The sequence below is a fragment of the Phoca vitulina genome, unplaced genomic scaffold (genome assembly GCF_004348235.1).
Source record: "Phoca vitulina isolate PV1807 unplaced genomic scaffold, GSC_HSeal_1.0 scaffold91, whole genome shotgun sequence".
Classification (NCBI taxonomy): domain Eukaryota; kingdom Metazoa; phylum Chordata; class Mammalia; order Carnivora; family Phocidae; genus Phoca; species Phoca vitulina.
The window spans coordinates 725,254-748,899 of NW_022589794.1; the positions used below are offsets into that span (position 1 = coordinate 725,254).

Here is a 23,646-nt window from a genome sequence, read left to right on the forward strand (position 1 = left end):
CCTTTCTATCTGGCACCCGACCCCGGGTGGAGTCTCCAAACCCAGCAGATCCCCGCGGTGCGCTCCCGCACCTCTCCTCCCGGGGGAAGAAGGTGAGTCTCCCCGGATCTGCCGCCTGTTGGGTCCCTGCTGGAGGAGCAGTGGCCCGACTGTGCCGCGGATCACGGTTTATAGCAACCCCGAGCTAAGAGCCCGCGCCTCGTCTCTGTCTCTGCAGCCGGCTTCTCCGCTCCGATACCTGGGAGCTCTGCCGCACTCAGGCACCCCCGGTCTTTCTGTGACCCCGAGGGTCCTGAGACCACACTGTCCCGCGAGGGTTCCACCCCCCACTTCGCCACCAGAGTGACGTCCCTCAACGGAGCAGACTTCTAAAAGTTCCGATTCTGTGCTCCGTGGCTCTATCACTTGCCAGAAGTGCCGACGGAGGCCCCTCCCCCGCCGTCTATCCTCCCGAATATCGCCTTGGATTCACTTCTCCGCACGTCCTACCTTCCAGAAAGTGGTCGCTTTTCTGTTCAGAGAGTTGTTGCTCTTCTTTTCTTTGATCTCCTGTTGAGTTTGTAGGTGTTCAGAATGGTTTGATCCCTATCCAGCTGAATTCCTGAGAGGAGACGAAATCCAGGTCTCCTACTCCTCCGCCATCTTGCTCCGCCCCCTCCTGGTGCTTTTGATGGGGCAACACAGCCTTGGAGACACAGGGCTGATGGGGCACAGAACCAGAGGAATAAAATCCCCAACCTTTCTCTTCACCCCGCATCTGGTCTTTTTCCACTGCTGACCATTGACTGAACCCAACCAGGATCCAGCAGACCAGGCAGCCCTTCGGAGGCCACGCACACAGCAAAGACTCCCAGGGCCCAGAGCAGGGAGGAGATGAGCAGACAGGGGATCCACAGAGCCAGTGGAGAATACACAGACCCCCGTCTCGGAAACAGCATGAGCTCCCCTCAGTTCCCGAAGCCACAGTGTTGGAGCCGAGCTGTCTAATCTGAGAGCCATTGGCCATCAGACAGTCATGCTGTCTAATCTCGGCCAAATCTCAATCACAGTTGGCCCTTGAACAACGCAGGTTTGAACCGCGTGGGTCCACTTGTACGTGGATTTTTTCCATGAATGTGGTATAGTACCGCAAATGCATTTTCTCTTCCTCATCTTCTTAAAACATTTTCTTTTCTCTAGCTTACTTCATCATAAGAATATGGTGTATAGGGGCGCCTGGGTGGCTCAGTCGCTAAGCGTCTGCCTTCGGCTCAGGTCATGATCCCAGGGTCCTGGGATCGAGCCCCACATCGGGCTCCCTGCTCCGCGGGAAGCCTGCTTCTCCCTCTCCCACTCCCCCTGCTTGTGTTCCCTCTCTCGCTGTGTCTCTCTCTGTCAAATAAATATATAAAAGCTTTAAAAAAAAAAGAATATGGTGTATAATACATAGAACATGCAAAATCTGTTAATCGACTGTTTATGTTTTTGGTAAGGTTTCCAGGCAACAGTAGGCTATCAGTAATTAAGCTTTTGTGGAGTTGTAAGTTACACAGAGATTTTCGCCTGTGCAGGGGCTTGGTGCCCCTAACCCCTGCGTTGTTCAAGGGTCAACTGTAATTAAATTATACAAAAATTCAGTTCCTCCATGACATCAGTCACATTCCCAGAGCTCAATAACCGTGTGTGGCTATGGCTACCATACTGGATGGCTCAGATAATAAAACATTTGTGTCATTGCACAAAGTTCTATCAGAAAGCACTGTCTACTCTGGACTCATGGTTGGTCTCACCCATTCAAACAAACTCCTGGTCTTGTCTATAAGCAGATCCTGATGGCCACACTTAGAAAGTACATCCAAGGCCTTCCTCGGATGGCCTTCGATACCATGATCATCACCCTAGACCCAGTCCTCAACGCTTTCCACCTGAACCGTCAAGGTAGCTCCCAACATGGTCTACTTCCATTGCACATACCCCACCAATTTTGTTCTCCTCTTGGTATTCAGAGTGATGTTTTAAAAGTAGATCATGAATCCGATGAGATTTAAACACAATAAATGAGAAACCCTACTGCACATATCATGGCTGGTGAGCATCTACATAATCCAGTGCCTGCCCACTCGGACCTCATCCCCTCTAATCACTTTGCCCCTGCTTCACTTGACCTTTCTATTCTAAGGCGCACCAAGGTGGGCCCAGCTTCGGGCCTTGGCACCTGCCTTCCCTTCTGTCTGGAAAGCCAGCCCTTGTCAGCTATCCCCAAATTGGATCCGTCCTTGGCATTCTGTCTCAGTTCAAATGTCACCTCTTCAGTGATGTCCCAGTCTCAAAGGGCTCACTTCACCATATACTGTTTTATTTCCTGCCAAGCATAGATCAGTTCTGAATTCAACTTGCTCAATTATTTTTTACTTATTTACCAGCTGCCCTTCCCCCACCCCCGAACAGGATGCAAGCTCTGTTATATCCCCAACACAAAGGCCCGTGGCGGGGGCTCAGGAAATGCTGCTGGGATGGGCTGCTTTCTGGAGTGCCTATCTGCTCACTGAGAGCAACTGGCCGAACACTAGCTGGGGTTGTGATAACCACACAGCAGCAAACAACAGCAAAAACACCCTGACTCAGTTTGTACCAGGTACCTTTAAAAGCTTTGAGGTTCAGCCGCCACCACCTCGGCGTAAATCACCTCTGGAGAGGACAGCTCATTAGGGGCATCAAAGGCACCAGAGTGGGCTGAAAAGAAAAGGCAGGAGCTTTGTGCATGATAAATAATTCATTTTCAGACAACTCTCCTATTTCAGTAAGACTTCTCAATTTCATATTTTTTATGAGGGTGTTTTTTTTTTTTTGTATTTGCATTTTCCAAAGATCCTTTTGCATACTGAACCGATCAGCAGCCGAAACTCGGTTTTCACGGAGAGGGGGGTGTGGTGCACTGGTCGAGAGCGTGGGCTCCCGAGCCCATCCATCTGGACTCTTCTTCCGGTTCAGCTTCGTGGCTGGACGGCTTGGAACATCCTTCAACCGTGCATGCCCTCCTGCATCCGTGAAATGGGGAGAAGAGCAGTACCAGCCTCACGAGGTCCCTGAAGGGATCTAATGAGTCAATATGAAGAAGGAGGTATAGAGAGCGTACCTCATACCTAATAAGCATCAAGGATCTGGTGTTCAGTGTGAGCACTGTTGAGGGCAGCCATGGTTATTCACCAAAGGCACAAAGCAAGAACACTTTTTGAAGCAGAGATTTTTCTCAAGGGCTCTAGCCACAACTTAATTTGCACTTGGTTGAGAAGTATGAAAATGAAAGCAAGGGTGTGCTATCCAGTGTGACTGAATTTTCAAAAAGTCTGAGGAAAACAACAGAGGGTATCTGGCATATTAATTAACAGGCTGACACAGGCAAAGAATACCATGAAAAGTCAAACAAAAAAGTGCCAAGAATCTGCTTTCATGCCAGAAATAAAAAGAAATTTCATTACTGGAGCCAGGAAAGAGAGTTTCCTTCGCTAATGTGGGGGTCTTTTCTTTAGTTCTAATCTCAATAGGTGATGTTACCTGTGCTGACTTCAGAGGGGACGGGACACAAAGGACCCCGCGTTACCCTATCTCCAGTGGGCGGTGAGGCTGTTCTCTGGGCCTCGACGAGGGGACAGTGCTGTGCCTTTTCCTGGCTGGTGAGGCCCCAGGTGGATGGGAGGAGACAATCCAAGCAAGGTGGGTGTGCCAGGAGATTAAGTCACGAGGATTCCGAAGATCAGGGGAGGGTGTGGCCCATGAAAAGAAAGATCATTTTATGCTTGACTCTTAAACAATGAGGGGCTTAAAGGCACCCACCCCGGCACAGTGGGAGATCCTCCTATAACTTCGAACCCCCACCCCAATCTGAACTACTCACAGCCTTTTGTTGACCAGCAGCCAGACTGGTTAACATAAACAGTCAATCAGCACACATTTTGTATATTCTATGTATTATACTGTGTTCTTACAATAAAGTAAGCTAAGAGACGATAAATGTTATTAAGAAAATCATAAGGAAAAGAAAATACATGTACAGTACTGGACTCCACTTATTGAAAAAAATCCCCATATAAGTGGACCAGTGCAGTTCAAACCCGTGTTGCTCAAGGGTCAACAGTGTTTAAGGGGAGGAATGTATTAGATCCAGGAAAGCTTACTTAAAATGCATTTCATCAGTCTTTATAATAGGAAATTATATGGCTATAAAAATATGGGTGAGTTTTGCGAGCTAGGTTGACAGAAATGGAATAATAGCCTACTGAACCGTGGATTCAGGACATGCTCTGATCAGTAAGACTTAAGGAGATGGACAAGATGGGGAGAGGTTGTTTGATGATTAGTTTCCTGTAATCCCCGGAATCACGTAAGAAAGAACTCAGCGCTCGGTCAAGTCAATGAAGGGTCTGATGAAGCCTGCACTTCACAGCCACGGCTTGCAGACGTCTGGGCTAGGACGTCCCTGACTCATGCTAATGAGCAGGAAGCATTTGAGTGCAGCATCAACAGTAAGTCTGCAGTGGTGCATTGGCATCTAGCTGCTTCTACTTTGGAAGTGGGCTTGAAGATTGGAAGGGTGTAGGTGGAGTTCAAACAGGCTGAAGTGAGGAAGGACGTAGAGGGTACGTAAAGGAATGTACTGGGCTGAGGTCTTCCCAAACATCTTGGGTACGGCTCTTGCCTATTACAGCTCCCAGTGGAGTGATCTCAACAACCATCAAAAATAACTCAAGAGTGTCTGAATCCCCCGACTTGACTACTGTCCTCACCGTGCACAAGGAAATCATGGGGTGGATAGAGCAGAAGAGTCGACAAAGATCACATCTGGCTGTGGGGATCCAGGAAGATTCCCCAGAGGAGGTGGCATGGGAAGTGGGTTCTACAAAGAGATTCACGAGATGCATTCGGGCTCTCATTAGGGTAACATCTAAGATCATACCGGGCTTCACAAAGAGCACATGGTATACCTCACTCTTTGATTTTGTCTAAAAAACTGTTGGCCTTCCGCAAGGATCTGCAGAGACATCTATACCCCACATCATTGCAAATATCACAGAATGTCACCATCGCCAAAGTGTTCATGAGGATGGGAGTCTTCTGCTCATTTTCAAGAATCATGATTGTCCATCCGGACTGTATCTCCCGATGATGTTCTATTTAAGGTCCCACCCCAATTCTGATGGCTAAGACGGGTGGTCAAGGCTGAAAAACACAGTGAGGTGGGAACCTCATCAGGAGCCAAACAGGGGAGGAGGCACATTGCTACCATTCACAGAAGAGCAGCACCCACTTAGAGCAGCACCCCAATGGCCATCGCCCAATTGGATTGAAAACATATTTAGTATTAGTTTAAAATGAAGAGCACATGCTAATGTTCTCAAGGACTAGCTGCTATGGCATTCCCACGGATAAATATCAGTGTCCTTTTCTGAATCCTGGCAGAAGCTCAAAACACTTGTTTTGCCCAAACCCCAGAGGCAGTTAGAGGAGGATGTTGAAGAGCCCTGAGCAAATGGGGCTAACCCCGAGCCCCCGCCCAGGAAGTTCCAGCTCTTGTAAGAAGTGCAAACATCGCTTTCCAGAATCAGACCCCGACATGCCGTTACAGAGTGCACTAATTAGATTAACGCTAATGCACACTTAATGACGTTCTCCTCACATTTTCCCCCCTAAGGACAAGAATATATTTACCTACAAGATGGTAAGGCATCATTTCCTGAGCAGAAAAAAAAAAAAAAAAAAAAAGAATGTAATAAAAGTAGAAATACGTGAATGGATTTTTTAAAAAAAGGTTTTATGGCTGTAGACATCAGGGGAAAATGGGCAAAATATTGAGGAAGAAATAAACGTCTTTTGGGAAATTAGCTTTGAGTGTTGGTGCTTAACTATGTCTCATTTCAAAGCTTTCCTGGAGATGGAGTTATATACATCACACAAAGAATGGAGGGGCCATGAGCCCCCCCCCAAATTGATCTCAAATCCCTAATGATAGTGTAAGGTATCACAACTGCATCTTACCTTCAGCTTTATTTTCTCAAAACGACAGTCCTACCTATTCAAATGTGCTGTCTGGGGGTATTTGAATTTCTGAGATTTTACAAGAATAATTAAACAGGCATGTTTTTCCTCTTGGTCATGATTAGGGGGAGAAGAGAGATTTCCATTATGGAAATCAGTGGATTTGAGTGCATGAAAATTAAACAAATACCCCCAAACTTCTGCATGGTAAAATATATGATCTGTGAGATTAGATAGCACACGGTAAATTGGGAAGAATATTTGCAATAACATGCCAAAGGAAACGTCAGCATCGGGGCACCTGGGGGGCTTAGATGGTTAAGCGTCCGCCTTCGGCTCGGGTCATGATCCCAGGGTCCTAGGGTCAAGCCCCACGTCTGGCTCCTGGCTCAGCGGGGAGCCTGCTTCTCCCTCTCCCTCTCCCCCTGCTCATGCTCTCTCTCTCTCTCTATCTCTGTGTCTCAAATGAATAAATAAAATCTTAAAAAAAAAAAAAGAAAAGGTCAGCATCGCTAATATGTAGAAACAGAAAGGACAAAGTAGTATCCACGGGCTGGGCTGGGGGTAGGAGGAGGAGTTGGTGTTTAGTGGGTAGAGTTTCAGGGCTGTGAGATGAGAAAGTTCTGGAGATCGGTTGCATAATCATGTGAAAATATTTAACACTAATGAACTCTACAGTTGTAAATGATTAAGATGGTAAATTTCATGTTATGTGTTTTTACCACAACAACAAAAAAAAGATTTTTTATAACAAAGTAACAAGAAATGGAATTCCCAACAGGGAAAGGAAATGGGTAAGAAAAAATGTTTGATAAGAAAATTTACAAATGGGGGCACCTGGGTGGCTCAGTCGGTTAAACGTATGCCTTTGGCTCGGGTCATGATCTCAGGGTCCTGGGATCGAGCCCCCACTCCCTGCTCAGCATGGAGACTGCCTCTCTCTCTCCCTCTGCCCTTCCCCCATTTGTGCTCTCTCTCTCTCTCTCTCAAATAAATAAAATCTTTAAAAAAGAGAAAACTTACAAATGGAACCAAAAAAGGGTAAATTAAAGCAACAATGATGTATAATTTTTGCCTAATAAATAGCCTATTTTTTAATTTTAATATCCTATGTTTATAAATTTGAAGGGAAATGGATATCATCATACACAGCAGGTGGAATTAAATTGGTTAAATCTACCAGAAGGCAGTTTGGAGACTGTTATTAAAAAAATTACAATATCGCATATCCTTTGATTCATATCCTTTGATTTGAATTTATTCTTAAAAGTTTATGTACGGGAATCAATCGGAGATGTGTGTAAAGATTTTTGTGGAAAAATGGAAGCCATAGGATACTTCATAATAGAAGATCTCTTAAACATTTTAGGTTTGTGTGTAGATCATGGGAGATATATGGGAAGCCATTTGAATGAGCCTAGAACTAGAACTCATGGTTTTTTTTCTCCCATCTTTCTTTCACACCTATGTCCCCTGCATGGGAGAGTCCAATCATCTATCTACTTACTAAGATGTACCCAAAAGGGTGCACCTCGCCATTTCTCCACTGTCCTTACCGCAGCCCCAAGGGGCCATCCAGGATGGCGTCGGTGTTCCTTCCTTCTTCCACCATAAAATACTTTTAGCGGGACACATGGCCTCCAGGGATAAAGCTCACCCTCCCACCTCCCCTACAGCTAGTGGTGGTCCCTCGGCTGAGCTCACGGCTGATGGGCTGGGAGCAAACGGGATGCATTCAGGGACAGGTCGTGTCCTGGAGGGAAAGGAGCACATTCTCCTTCTTCCCATCTGCCTGGGCCTGCTGGCTGCCACAGGGACATGGTTATTATTAATCCAAGGCATGGGGATGAGGTCAGTATCTTTGGGGCCACTCAGCAACAGGATAGAGGGAGGCTATGTCCTAAGTCCCTGGAGGCATGTGATAAGCCCCAGGCTGCGCACACTCCTACAGGACAGGTTATGGACGAGTAAATTCTGCACTCATTAGGTCAGAGTTATTTGACAACAGCCAAAGGACAGGCCCTAACTCTCTCTGACATCTCTCTTGCTCTCCCAAATCTATTCTCCACCTACAGCTGGGTGCTCTTCTAAAAACAAGCATGGGTCCATGTGACTCTCTGCCGAGAGCCTTTGCAGTGGTTTCCAATCATGCGTGAAGATCCACCCCCTTACGCAGCTTACGAGTGCTCAGACACCATGACCTCAACCCAGAGCACCTTCTCCTCACCCATCATGGTCTTGGTGAGCTGGATTTCCTGCTCTAATATTTCAATTCTCTTATATTTCAAGAACATGTGACGCAGATGAATAGATTAATAGATGCATGGATATCAGATCTCCTCCAAACATCCCCCAATGAATATATGATGACCAAAGACAAAGTAAAAATGAAATGAAATCCGCAAAAAATTCATTTAATGAGGGCAATCTCCCTAAAAATGGCCAAAATTCTTTTACCAATCAAGTCAAAGGTGAAATGAAGCTTCTCGGGAAGGGGGTCTCAGAACACTCCAAACATGAAAGACTGGGGAGTCGGGACCCTTACGACTTCACCCTCAGTTCCAGAGGAAGTTGCTCCAAGATTACTAGTAAACCTCATCAGACCAAACGTGTTCTAATCAGATTCATTCAACTCAGTTCAAGAATCAGTGAGCACCTACACGTAGTCTACCACTGTTCCAATGTCGTGAAATACGGGGGCTAATCTACAATATTATTGTCAGGGTACTGTTTATACCTTGCATCCAGAGTTTAAATGAACATAATAATAGCTACCATTTATTGTATGTTTGCTCTGGACTGGACACTGTCCCAGGCACTCTTGAGTTATCACTTCATCCTTACAACAACCTATGAGTATGTATTGTCTCTTTTTCCTCCTTGAGATGGGGAAGCGAGGCACCGTGAGGTAAGCATGTTTGCATGGCTCGCGAGTGGAGCCTAGGATTCGGTTATGTGATTTTGCTTCCTAGGAGTTTCCTGAAGATCAGTACAGAATATGGAAAACACTCAGGTACAAAATGAGTGACCCCTCTGAGCCTCGGCTTCCTTACATGGAAATGAAGGAGGATTGTTATAAATCTTCCCATTGCCTTGAAATAATTATTTTCCTCTTGTTTCCTTGTAACAGAGTCTAAGCGATGAGCTAAAATAAAGAGGCACCAGCCTTCCTTTCATCTAAGTATAACCATATGACTAAGTGTTTGCCAAATGGATGTAACCAGATATATTATGTCGGATCCTTGCTTCTTGAAAGGGAAAAGTAACTGGCCATGTTACTTTGAGCTTCTGCATTTCTTACTTTTTCTGGTCTACAGAATGTGGCTAAGTCGGTCGGCACTCCAGCATCCATCTTGGACCCTAAGGGAACCATGAGCATGGAATTCATGTCCTCAAACTGCTGAGGCAGAAACAGAGATGGAGCCTGGGTCTCAGATGGCACGGGGCACCACACCAAAACTACACCACCAACCTTAGGAGCTCCCGTATGTGAAAAAAGAAACACATATGTATTTAAGACATCTTTGGCTGGGCTAAAGTAGACGGGGTGAGTGAGGAGCTCTCTTGCTTTCAACCAAATGCAGTTCCCAATTGATAAAAGGGAACACACGATCTTACAGTGCTACATCTATCATAGCTAGACGGGCGAGGAAAGATGAGAATGGTCAGAGACCAGCGGAGGATGGAGGGGCGCCTTGTCAGAGTGGGGATTCATGCGGGGTAAGGAGACCAACAGGGTTTGGGATAAGCAACGGGAGCATCAGGGACCTGTGAGGCAGGGGAAATGCAGAGTGTGGGAATCAAACAGGTTAACTTATGCTGAGCAAAGCCACAGAAGCTGTTCCCAGTCTTGCAAACAGCTCATCCAACCAAAGGTGCTGAAAAGGAGCAAATTCAAATAATTCCTTATTCAAGACAAATGGTCTTGCCATCCCCAGTAATAGAACCACTCACTAAGAGCCTAACCGAAGGAATGCTACCCTCACACGTGAAACGAGGCACCCGGGGAGGCTCGATGCCTTCAAAATAAAAGAAATTGTTAATAGGAGCCCTTATCAACAGAAGTACCCCAAACACCTTTACATTTCCTGATGAATGGCATAATAACTAACCTGCTGTCACCAGGCAACTGTCCACGCTACCTTTTATTGAAAGATTGATTCCTGAGGTTCTTTCTGCACTCTCTAATAACACTTGTCAATATTTTCTAACAGACGGTGTAGAGGAGACACCAGGCAGTCAATGGATAGGTCAACTCATGCTTCACTTCTGGCAGGAAAAGTCCTTTCATAACAGGAGAAAGCTCACATTATTGTCGGCAGACGAACATGCCCAAGCCTTTGCACTGTGAAAATTCACATTTAAAAAAAATGTATTATTCCTTCGTAGGGGCTCCTGAAGAGTCTGAGGAAAGGGAGAGCTCTATGGGGCGTCAGTGTGTTTTGTTGAGGGAACATGGATGGCAGGTCTTCCCACAGGCACTCTAGGAAGCCCTTCACGGATGAACGCCCATCTCCGTTTCACAAATCCTAGAGAACACACACACAGACTAATGGCCTTCAATCTTTTCCAAGTTGTAAACAGATGCCCTATGAATGAATATAGGTAACGCTTTCCTATATAGTGTTTCATTTATTTTTAAGTAGCTGCCAACACGAACAAGTTGACATTTCACATTCAAACTATACTTATGGCTTCCTTGGAAAATCGGTAGATCTTAAGAACCAAGAATGTGGCTTCCCACGTTGGCTTTCCGACATGGCTGTCCTACTAGGTGAAGCCTTATGACTGGGCAGGTATTGGCCATGTTACCTGGCACGACTCACTCATATACTTAATCTGTTTGGTCTCTGCAGGTGTATGTATTTGAGATCCTTAAAGTCTACAATGTATGATAGAAACACAGTTATTAAATGATCGATACTCTTCCTGTAATGGAAGATCCAAATCTAATACCTGGAGTTTGATGATTTTCTAAATAATATTCTGAAAATAGTATTTAGAGACAATATATTTTTTAGACTCAGCTCTTTGTAGTAGACTTCAGGTTCCAGTGCCCCCGACCCTGGTTCCTGGTTCACCTGCACTTCCCCACCAAGTCTGGGTGACAGCATGGAGTCTTTCTTTCCCTCGGGTTCTATATTGACAACCCAAGGCAGGGACATTCTTACCATGGCCAGGGGTATGACGCCGATCAGGTCCTTGTGACTCACGTAGATCTTGGAGACACCCAAGTCAGACGTGACGTCTCCTGGATACTCCACTTGCCACGTGACAAGCTGTGTGGCCGGCGGGTCACTGGGCTCCTCTATTTCCACGTCGATCTGCATGACTTCATAGGAGGGTCCATCCACACTGAGGAGAAGCAGAGAACAACTTTGAGTGACCGGAGCGTGGCAGGCAGGCAATGGGTAACACGTGTCATCTCTATGTGTGTCTCTGCAAAGAGCGTTTCAGAGATGCACCATCAAAAATAACCCCACACCATTTTCAACACGATCCGTGGCACCGGCTGGTCTTAGAGACCAGCTCTCCCCGGTTTGGTGGGCTGCTCGGCTTCCCAGGGCAGGTGTTTGTGGATGGTTACGAAAAGCGCTGATCACATTTCCTAAACGCTTTTCTCCCCTCTATCCATCTAGGAGATTAGGATTCTTTCCCTCACTCCCCGAAATCTATATGATGCTTATATTGGATTTTCCAAAGCCATAGTCAGTTCCAACTGGATGCACAGAATTTTAAAGGTGTCTGAGGGCGATGTGGCTTTGCTATCTGGTGGTGCAGAGACATAGAGGTGAGGCATGGACAGGACAGCGAGGCCATGGGGCGCGTGCGGAGAAGCACGGAAAAGCAGCCAGATGTCCCCTGGAGACAGGAGGCATTGTAACAATGGTTAGTTTTTGGACATTCTGGTGTTTCCTATAAACATGCATCTCGAAACAAAGCCAAGTGAGATTATCAGGATGATTTTTGTAACGATTTATGTTAGTTTAATTAACTGGATCCCTCTTTTGCCTCTTCACAGGCCCCTTTCACGAAATGCCTGCTCTTCTATATCGTGGGGGGAGGAAAGGCCCATGCGGGGCCGGCCCCTCCCTGAGGGCAGAAGCGAAGAACGCGCACACAGGTGAGGATGAACAGAGGAGGCAGCGATGACAGAGGCTTTTTAGGCCCGAGCGGCCGAAGCGACTCCCACCTACCTACCACATCTGTCCCCGAAGATTCAAATGTCACGTAACCGCAAAATGATCGCTGACTGCTGATGCTCCGGACTACAAAGTGTGGCCTTTCATACACACAGAATTACCGAAACATGCCTAGCACACCACCAGGCCCAGTAAGAAGCTCAGAGACAACGGTGGGGCTCCCAGGGGGCTTTCTTCTCAAAGTAAGGGATGAGGTGAGATACCGGGACATCAGGGGAGCTCTAAGGAAAGGAGGCGGGGTGGGGGGAGGAAGAGAAGGAGGGAGGGGGAGAGGAGGAGGAGGAGACGAGGAGGAGGAGGAGGTGGTGGTTGTGATAGGAGCTAGCCGCTGTCTGTCTGGAGCCCTACCCAGAGTTTCCACAGGTAGACGAATCCCGAGATCAGGATGTCAGCACACACCCTTCTGGTCTGGGAACTTGCCAGAACCCTGGCCCTTCCTCCCTGGTCAGGAGACGGCAAGCCCTTCTTTTGGCCGTACTGAGCCCCACCTCCTCCGCCTGGTCACTGGGAGACGGAGACGCACAGAACAGACGAGGCAACGTTGAGCTCAGGAAGTCGACTCCGCAGCGGAGGCATTATGGGGACTCCCACACAGCGGGAGCCTGAGCCTACTGTCTACGCGGCCTCTGTCCTCCCGCGTCCGCTGAGGGGCCCTCACCTCCAGCAAAGCCAGCAATCCTCGCTCCGCCGGGAGACTGCGCTGCCCGTGTGTCTGCTTCCTGACCTCCCTCTCCCGGGAAAGCATCTGTAAATCTCTCCATGGATTTAAATCCTTCCCCTTGTGCAAGAGCTAGCCATAAAAACAACTATAATTTTAAAAGGGCTCTACTTATTTCACCTAGTTTTCCTCATTCGGTAACCCTGCCAGGTTTTTCTATAAAGTTTATTTTCTCTTTTCCTTCAGATCCCTTGCCTGGCCAAGATGTGGAAGAAACACGGTCGCTTTTGAGCTGACTCTCCTCCCTTTGATGTGGTGATGAAAGCTCCCTACTCTGGGAATTCTTAACCTGGGGCCCATGGCAGGCTTGTGGATCCTGAAACTGTGTGCAAATGTGTGTTTTTCTTGAACGATTCCTTAGCTTGCATGGGCTTCTCAGAGGCTCTGAAGCAGTTGGGCTGTGGGGCACGTTCCTGATCATTTCGGGTGTAAATTCTGCGTATGGTGATCTAGCTTCAGAATAGCTCATCACGTGTGACTTGGATCAGTGGAAATTTGAATTTTAATACCTCTCTGCAAATGGTTAACGCGTGCAAGATTCCAGAACGCTTGCATATTTGGCAGTATTTATCATTTCTCCGTGTTTAACTGTAAAGCTAAGGACTGCCCCTTTGCAGTTTGTGGGTTTAACTGTAAGGGTCCTGAAGAGGGGCTACGCTTATTTATTCCAAGTTGTGCCCAGCATAGGGTCTAATGCCTGGTGTTCATCAGAACGGCATCTACGGTGTTACAGGACACAAACACGGGAGGTTAAGTAAACGTTTCTACAGTGCGTCTGCTGACAGTGGTTTTCACCTCGCCCGTGCATTAGAACTGCTGGGGGAGCTTTATAAATTAACCAATGACCGCGCACCACTCCCACAGCTTTCCCTCCAGAGAGGAGCCAGGCACCGGGCCCACTGATTTTCCCTCTCCCTTTGTTCCTTCCTTCCACCTGTCTGTCTCTTTTTTAATCCAGGTGATCCTACCATGCAGTCAGGACCGTGAACAACTGAGTCAGGTTTGTACCGGCTAAATTATGGGGACACTGGCACTCTGCGAAGTATTCTGGATATGAAGGTATTAGAAACACAATGTATGGAGTTAACGGGTTTGGGAGGTATGGCGGGTAAAATCAGTGAAGTCACAGGTGAGCCGCAAAGAAGGTTCCAGATGCCCATGAACATGCAGCGAGGAGGGACAGGAACAGAATTCCAGGCAAGGAGGCCCAGGGGTAGATAAGACTGACGTGTCCAGACGCCACTTCTGATGCCCTGGTTGCAGCCCTACCCTTCCAGCCTCCTGTCTCCTGCCCCCCAGGCCAGTCAAATAATGAGCAGTAAGGACGGGCTCCATGTGTGAGCTTCCTGCAGGAAGGCAGTCCTGTTGAGTCGGGCAGGGTTTGCATGGAGGCTCAGGGCTCCATCCAACTTAGGGACTTGCCAGCCTTCTGGGCATGGGTCCTACCAGCATCAGCAAGCCAAGAAGCCACCTCCCTGCCCTGTTTGCTCGTAGCTGACAGGTGACAGGGAGCAGAGGAGGGAACTCAGCCTCTCACCTCACGGGCACCCCCGATCCCTGCGGGCTGGCTCCATCCACGTGGGCTGGGAAGCACCTTCCTGCAGCTTGTCCTCCTTACAGAGAGGAGCACCATCTCCCCGGTTTGGAGAGCTCTTCCCATTCCTCAACAACCTTTCCTTACCTGGACCCTTTTGTGCGCTGGGTTCAGGCTCTACACCTTTTCACTGGGAAGGGAAGGGACACAAAGGCACAGCTTCGGACCACATGACACAATCAGGCTTCGTGAAATTTAAGGGAAATGCACGCAAGGCTCTCAGGCACAGACAGTGACCACAACCCTCAGGGCCACGGCTCAGGAACCCAAGGAAGGCAATGAAACTTGAGGCTCGGCAAGACCACCTCAGCAGATCCCAAGGCCAAAAAGGGCATCATTTCCAAAAGAAAAAGTCTTACTTTAAGATCGTCACCTCTTTTTCCAGACGATGCAACAACCAGCATTTATTGAGTACTTTGAATGTGCCAAACACTGTTTTTAAGGGCTTTTTAGGTCTTATACCCACATGTGATCCTCACAGTGTCCCAGGAAATAACTGTGATTAACTGCCAGTTTGTAGATGAGAAGCTAGGTTCAGCGAGGCTCACCCAGCTAACGGGAGAAGGAGCCAGGAGATGTGAATGCAGAGTGCCCACTCTCCATCCCTGCGGGACTAAGTCCCCCACCTCTTGCTCCAGGGCGACAGGCTTGCTTATTGGCCATGAAGATCAAGGACAGCAACTTCCCGTCCCCTAGTAGAAACATAGCTCAGCCCCCGATGCCTCAAATAAATTCTGGACAGGCGAAGCTGGGACATGTTTGTAACAAGGTACTTTGAGATCAGGCTGCCTTTAGGGTCCTCTGCCAACTCTTTTAGTGCTACCACGTGTCTACAAATCAAAGTAGAGATGTGGAAGCTAGAGCTTTAGCGAGGAGAGCCTACCATCCATTGGAGGGATAAGAAACCATGTAGACATGGACCTGCTCATATGAGAACCATCTAGACCTGAGTATTGGAGGTGCAGGTCAATGCATCTGAAAGCTACCTGCATTTTTTTTTTCCATATTAGAACACTAACATGTTACGGTAGGTTCTTGAAACGAATGCCAACGATCGAACCTCACTCTGCCACCGCCCACGTGGGGGACTGGCTCCCAGGGCTCGTGTGAGGGCTGTGGGGAAGCTGGTGGGGTGTAGGGGAGAGCACAGAGTGAAATTCCATTTCCAAATAGGCTTTTCCAGTTGGTACGCTCAAAGATGAATGGGTAAAATTTCTGAGAACAAAAGGAAAACCAGCGAGGAGGTGAGGCTAGTATCTCAATGGCTGTGGCCTTGGAAAGTAGTTTGAGATGTGCTCCCTAGAGGTCGTGTGAAGGACAGTCATCTACCACTGGGCAGAGACTATCTCCTCTTGCCACCTGCATCGTGTCTCTCTGCCACACCTCTAGCTTCTGGGTGCTTCTGTTCCTAATCACACCTACCTGTCACTCCCCCTGGATGCCTTTCTTTCTTGAGTTTCCAAAACCCCCTTGCCCACAGTGCAGAGAGCTCCAAGTGCCTGGGGGTTTCGGTCCCTGGGAGGGGTGCTCAGGCAGAGGCTGGTGATGCTGGAGGTGACAGTCCAGCTGCCTTGCCTCCAGCTGGGTGGGTTGGGAGCCCCGCTCACCCCCCAGAGTCTCCCCCAGGGGGTCAGGCTGGAGCCACCCGCCACATGCTTGGGCTCCTCCCTGTCTGTTCTCCTTTCCCTGGTCTCTTTTCAGTCTCTCCTGGGACACTTCCCTCATACATCACTTGCATGCAAGTCCTTGTCTCAAGGTCTGCTTCTAGGGAAACTGAAGGAGTTTTTAAAGCGAGGAGGACACCAAAGGCAACTGGCAGATGCTAGGTGAGAGATTCTGCAAATGGAAGAGAAACAAGGAATGAGTGTGGGTGGGAGGGCTCCAAGGGACCATCACTCCGGGTCCTCAGCATCGCTGGCTCCAGTCGGAGGAGGCCTCCAGACCGAGCCAACCGTCTCCGCCATGGCATTCTGGAAATCCGCGCCAGACACAGACACAGGTTCCCAGATGTCTCCCAAATGCAGGAGCCTCCCCTGCACTCCCCTCCTCCACATCTCACTTTCAAGATTAAGATGAGGATATTACTCAAACAAATTGTTTCTTCTTAGACGTGATCCCAGTATTCAAGTTTCCCATTACTGACATCTTTTTTCCCAACTTTTTCATTAGGATTTTCAGAATAAAAACCTTTCATTAGGAAGTAAAATATGCACGGTCCCTTTAATGCATGTACTTTATAATGAGATTTTTGTCACCATAAATTTGTCTTCCTGTGTCCTCTATTTCCACCTTATAATACTCTGAGGTCTGGTAACCAGAGTTCTTCTGGAAAAGAACAAGGGAAAGTCACGCTTGGACCAAGGTGCGCTCCATTTCTGCCTTTTATTTTAGTGCTTCCTTGCTCCCATCCCGTACTTCATTCATCCACCCCATCGGGGCGGTTCCTCGGATTCCTGTTATTCGTTGGATACCGTGTCAGGTGACGAGGATGCAGATGCAAAGGTCGGCTTTAAAACATGAAGACCGGTGGTGGCCAGACGGTGCTGGTTCTGCACATCCCTGCCCACCTCCACATTCAGGGACGCCATTTTGGTAGCTTGAGATGGGCAGTGCTGGGAGAATCTACACCACGAAAACTGGCAAAGGCCATCAAGCAGGCTCCCTCCAAGACCCCCAAGAGCACATTGCTCAAGAACTTTGCTCCTGTGGTGCATACGGTCTAGTGGGGAAGATCAATACTAAATAAATGATCATATCAACCAAATGTAAATTGGCAACCGTAAGGAAAGATGAGAAGCATGAGAAGCAGAGGTACCGATGAGATTTTCAAGGACTCTGGTGGAGTCAGGGAGGTAAGGCTGATTCCCCCCTAGGGAAGCAAGGCTCGGGCTGTGCTCTCTAGAGAGGATGGGCAGGAATTCAGAGTCCCAGGAACCAGAAATTGCACATACCAATGTCCTGTGCTTGGAGGGAAAGGATGTGTTGCAGAAAACACAAGAAACCAGGGTGGCCGGAGCACCCAGAGGGCCAGGAATTGAGCTGTGAGATGTAGCAGAAGGATGGGCAGAGGGAGACCGTGCAAGGCTTTCTAGCTCACACGTGCTGTTGTCTTTTCGAGTCAGTAAACTATGGTCTGTCAATGCACAGAGCCTGGGCTAAAAGGGTTTTACATTTCTAAACTTTGTTAACAAAAAAATAAGGACACATAGTGTAGAAAGCATATGGCCTACAAAGCCTAAAATATTTAGTATCTCACCCTTTACCGGGAAAGTTTGCCAACCTCTGCCCTTTATCATCAGAGAAATGGGAGCTCATTTTAAATCTTTAAAAATAATAAAAGAACATTTATCTCTTCAATGGGTAAATGCTTGGGAATATCTTCAGTAGATGAAATTATGAGGTAGTCAAATATTTATTTCCACTGAAAGTGAAGAAATTTGGATTTAAGTGTTGATCTGAGAGTGTTCCACGTAAGAACAGGAAAATGAAAGAGACAGGTGTATGCACGGCCCGGGAATACAAGCTGCAATTAGGATAAGAACTCATAGACCGGATTTATTGTATAAGATAATAACAAAGTACAAGATGATCTTAATTGAACTAGGAAAAATAGGTTAAGCCAAGTTATGGATTGTTGTAATGGGAAAAAAATTTTTTAAAAAAAGTGACACTCTTTGAGATGTTGATGAGTCCTGCAGAAATGTCTAGTGAACAAGAGAATGTCAAGCAGGGTCAGGGGCAACGCTTCCTTGGTGGGGCCACCCCACACACCCCGGACACCTGTCGCGCTGGGCCCTGTCCTCTAAGTCCCAGTAGCAGACCCCAGTGGTTGCAAAGGCCAAACCACGCCCCACGTTCCCTAAAGAGACACACAGACCTGCTATGTGGCCAAGATCCTCGGGGTGTCCCTCTCTGAACCAGGTGAGGCTCTAGTGGGAACTGGTCATGTCCTTTCTTCCTGCAGCCGCACCCCTGCTTTCAGCACTGAGCTACTCCAGGTAAGGGTCTGTGTTGGGTCAGTGCGGATGGGGGTGGGGGGTGGGCAGAACAAGGATGGGGATACCGGCCGAGGCATGGGTGCTTCTGAAGGGGAGAAGGGGAGCGGGCAGTGATTATGTGCTCTTTCCACAAGAGGAAAGTGGGAAAGGCCCCCCTGAAATGTGTGATGACGCCTGCCCTCCATCTGACCACCCAGTTTGGGGTTTCTGACCAGGGGAGGCTGGGTGGGTTTGCAGTGGGAAGGGGGAAGGAGGACTCTCCAAATCAGTCTGCAGGTGGGTAGGTGTCAGGAAAGACTGCAGTCAGGAGGTCAGCCCAAGAAGGGATGAGGTCTCCCCTGCCAATGTGGCCACCATCTTCCTGGCCAAGCAATTCCTGAACCTCCCCTGGATGCTTCCCACTGTGCAACCTTAGCTTTGTTCTAACTTGTTCTGATGACAAAGGTGGCCCATGGAGCCGGTGTGTCAGCTCGGAGCTCCTCCCTGGAGAGGCTCACAGCTGGGATCTGACATAGGGGCTCCAGGGGCCAGGCGGTCAACCCATGAATGAATTTGCCCTTGTCTAGAAATACAAAACTTCCTGTGCTCAGGGCATCCCAGGGCCCATCGGGACATCCCCGCCTGCTGAAGGAGCCCTGGGTCCTGCGCACCTAAATGCGAGTCTACCGAACTGCTTTCAGCAAAGGTCAGTGGCTTGAAAACATCACTGTGGTTGCAGGGTTGAGAATGGACCAGAGGCAGACTGGAGATGATGTGGGTAGACGGGGCAGAAATGAAAGAAACAGGGCTGTGGGAGAGACACACTGGAGCTCGTGGGCCACGGGGGAACGTGTAGGGCCGACCCTCGTGGTGTACACACGGGCTTCTGTTCCATCCTGCAGGCAGTCACGGTTTTCCCGCCCTGCGACCACCTCCACCGGCCCCCACCTGCCACTGCAGATCTGCACGGGAACAGACGTGTGCCGCAGATGTATTCCCTGCTCCCCGTAACCACCGAGCTGCTACTCCAAACAGCCCGGCTTCCCCGGCAGCAAGAAGGGGTCCACGGAAACACTGACTGCAGGGAAGATACTGGAATAAATATCGGGGTTCCCTGAGTCAGAATAAGGGTGCTGTAATGTCCTGGTGCCGTAATACCATGATCTGTCCTCACTTAACATTTGCGCCGCCAATACCACACGGACCCATCGCACAGGGACGGGCCACATCTTTCAGAAGATGTCCTCTAATAAAATCCGCGAATGGAATCTGGGAGAACACCGCTGGGATCTTTGATTCACGCACAAGATGACTGACAAACAAGGACATGGCAGGGATCAAACCTGTTAGCGTTTGAAAGGGAAAATTAACAAAGACAATGACAAGTCGGGCGCTTCAAAAACACAGGAAGGCTCCCACAGAAGCACAAGATAAGCCTTTGAGAAATTCCCTGAAAATCTAGATTGCTTTTTCAAAACTCACCAAAACGGAGTTTTCCCTTTTTTCTCTGAAAGATGACCTCTCCCACCCATTCAATCCTGATCTCCGTCTTTATCCGAGAATAAAGCCGTCTCTCTAATTATAACTGTTGCTTATTTAAGGTGAAAAAAACCCCTCACTTTCTCTGTCCTAAGCTTCATTTGTAAAAGGTAAGTTCCCATTCAAACCTCATTTATATTGATTTTTACCATGACACTGTGGCCTCTATTTTTTACCTAGATTGACTTTAAATGATCCTTTACCGAGTGCGTACCATCCTCCGTTAAAGAGGGCTTCCAACATTTCAGAGTAAAAGGGAGTCTGGGGGGGCTGCTCCTCATCCCCTCACCCACCCCCATGAGAGTATCCCCTGCACGCGAGGTAGAAACTTCTACAGCAGACAAATACAGGAAAAGAAGAGTAAAGCTAACTCTTGCATGTCCACATCATGACATTATCTCAAACATACTCGGAGACGGAGAGCTATTTTATTTGTATACATTTCTTTTGGTTGGGAGTTTTTCACTTAAAAAAAAAAGTCCAATTCGTAGGCCCCCGACACATTAGCGTTCTTGCCAGGGCCGCAGACGGCTGGACGCCGAGATCACATCGTGTCTGCATGAACAGGTCACGAGCACGCTGGCCACTCTGTCCTTAGCTCCGCGTCTCAGGGACTGGGGCAGGACGCACGCCGTCAGAGTCAGGTGGGCCGCGTAGGGAGGTAAGCAGACCCGTTACGTTACAATTAGCTCCTGCACATCTCCGTCTCCCCGCTCTGCGGATAAGGCAAGCGTCTGTCTCTGAAACGCCAGCTCTGCACACCGGCTCCTTCCACCTTCTTGGTCCAACTGACAACACTATGGGGCACAGCATTTCCCCTAGACTCGGCCCTGGAGAATTTTTATGTGAAAAAGCTTTCTTCTGCTCCCTCTGGGAGCTCCATGCTGCTTCAGCCGCTCCCTTCATTTTTATTTGTTTGTTTTTGGAGAGAATGCGCTAAGAGGGCATCTCCATCCAGACTCCACATCAGCAGGATCTGTCGGCAGACGGGTCAGAGGAAGAGTTTGCAATGACATTCTTAGTGTCCGGACAAGGGTTTTCGTGCCTGGTCATAGGGCGAGTGCTAGAGCTCACAGGTGTTGGCCAAAGGGCTGTCCCCAGCAGGAGAGGCGGGCTGCCTCCCCAGACGCTGACGCCTGACAGCTAAGCTGCACGTGACATCCGAGGCCCCGAAAAATGTAACGCCATCCACTGGATCCTGGAATAAATGATGAGCAAAGACTATTTCCCTTTATCCGGCCATGATCTCTTCAAGCATGCAGCCGAACTGCTGGGGTAGAAAGAAGGCCCTATGTTCACTGGAAAACGCCAACAGGATTATTAATTGACAGGGACAATCACTGCGAACTCTGCTAACGGTTTTCTCAACTCCCATCTGAGGTGACAAACAGAAGCACCGAGAGGCTAGGATGTTCTCTTTCAGGATAAAAAATAATTCAAATATGTATCTAGTTGATTCCTCCTACAAAAGAGAGGATTCTGTTTCTGGAGGCTTAGCTGGTAAAGTCCCGTGCAAACAAGCCACACCGTGTCCGATGATCAATACATAATCGTGCTTCAGCCTTCAAGTGCTCAGGGTCCAGGGCTGAAGAATTAATTTGCTGGTTGAGGGTAATAGAATGTCAATTAATTTCTTGGTATAAATGTCAATACATTCTGTTAAGCCTTGTGATTTAAATATAATTAAAGATAAACTTTAAGTCAATGTTGTCTTTTTGGATTCGGGCACGATGGGTGATTTACTAAAATCTCACAAAGCTGCAGGGAAGGATTTCGGCAGGTTGGAGCTTCTCAGACAAGCAGTTAGGGATGTTTGTTATCAGGGAGAAACAGAATTGGCCACACCTGATCTTACCTATGGCCTCAAACACCCACCTCATTACAGTTCATGCCACTCCCTGGGGGTTTTACAGCGAAGAAGGCTACTGTGTCATCATGGACACACTCTGGATCAGACAGTGGTTACTGGCAGTGATACACAGTGTTTGAGACAATGGACTTGGCAGTGACTTACACCCAGGATGGAATCTGGGCTTGGCCCTAGTTATGTTATCCAACACCTAATCTCCAGAAGCCTCAGGCTTCTCAACTATAAAATGGTCAATAATCACAACCACATTTTTGTGCACATGATCTCCTTGACTCTTCATCACCAGGGCTAGGACTGTCTCAAACATCTGTGCAGGTTGTGCACTGCACAATTCAAAGAGGACCCACCTTGACTTTGTGAATGATGCCCCCAGAGTTGTTCAGTGCACCACATGCACACCACACTCAGAGGCCCGATCACCATCCGAAGACATCATTGTGATTGATCAGTTACTTATTTATTTGGTAATTCTCTAAGCACAGAGTGAATGCTTTGAGGCAGGAACTATCCCCCTTCTTTCCTCCCTTTCCTTTCAACTGCTCCTTTTACTCAACCATACAGACCCCCATACGTTCTAGATTCTCAGGAGATGAGTATTCAATAATACAGTGAGTCAATGACCGTGTGGCCAATGTTGGATGTACTCAAAATCCACTCTCCCCTTCCTCCTTGCCATGGAGCCCAATTTGTTCAAGCTGGCAATACAAACCCCTTCCCAACAAAAACCAAATGACTGGGAAGCTACAACATGTGTCTATTTCTGGCCAGCAAGATGTAAGCAGAAATCTATTTTGTGAGGCTTCCGGGAAACATGTTTTCCCCGTGATAAAGAGGTGCAGTTTCAGAGAGCCTGTGCTTTTTACCCTCCCTCCTTTCTCTTTCCCTCCTGGAATACTGATGTGATGCCTGGATGTGCAGCTGCCGTCTTGTGATGGTGAGTTGGCAGAGCAGGAAGATAGGACACAAAGACCCCACTGCATCATTTAGTGATTGTACCAGCCATGGGATACCTATCACATCTTTTCGCTGTTTGGGATACACAAATCACAAGGTCTTAAAAGCCATTACATTGGGTCTTTTTTTACATGCAGCTGAACGCCATCCCAACAGCACAGGGAGAGACACACCTCTTGCGGTGTGTATCTGCAATGTCTGTGTGAAGGTCTGCTGGGAGACAGGAAACAAAGCCAGGCAAAGTGATGCTCACTGCCCATCTCCATAATCAATAACCCACCTTTTAAAAATTTAACTGAATAAAAATACCTGTTGTTCATTTTTTTTTTTAAAGATTTTATTTATTTATTTGACACAGAAAGAGAGAGCACGAGCAGGGGGAGGGGCAGGGGGAGAGGGAGAAGCAGACTCCCCGCTGAGCAGGGAGCCCAACATGGAGTTCAATCCCAGGACTCTGGGATCATGACCCAAGCCTGAGCCAAAGACAGACGCTTAACCGACTGAACCAAGTGCCCCGATGTTTGTTTTTTTAATTCAGACATTAGTTTCGCTGTCTTCCCAGTTCTGAATGAGTCTGGCCTTGTGAATTACATAGGAAACTGAAGGAATTAGTTGATGAAACACTAATCTTCACTAGAATGCTTGAGAATACAATCATAAAATTACACGATTGTGTTTAAATGCTTGCCGGTAGGTAGCACCCCTCTGTTATTTTTTCTTTAAACACCCCATCTAGCTGTTGAGAGGCAGCTTGGGGCAGATCTTAGTAGCTGGGGCTC

General features: G+C 47.9%; 1 protein-coding gene across 3 annotated transcripts in view; it reads right to left on the bottom strand.

Moving 5' to 3' along the window:
- Nucleotides 1-23,646, bottom strand: part of TMEM132D (transmembrane protein 132D) — a 547,440-nt gene that overhangs the window by 167,265 nt on the left and 356,529 nt on the right. For all 3 annotated transcript variants that reach the window (XM_032396310.1, XM_032396311.1, XM_032396309.1), the window contains exon 4: nt 11,184-11,367. In XM_032396310.1, coding sequence (XP_032252201.1) covers nt 11,184-11,367 — 184 coding nt within the window. The remainder of the gene's footprint in view (nt 1-11,183; nt 11,368-23,646) is intronic.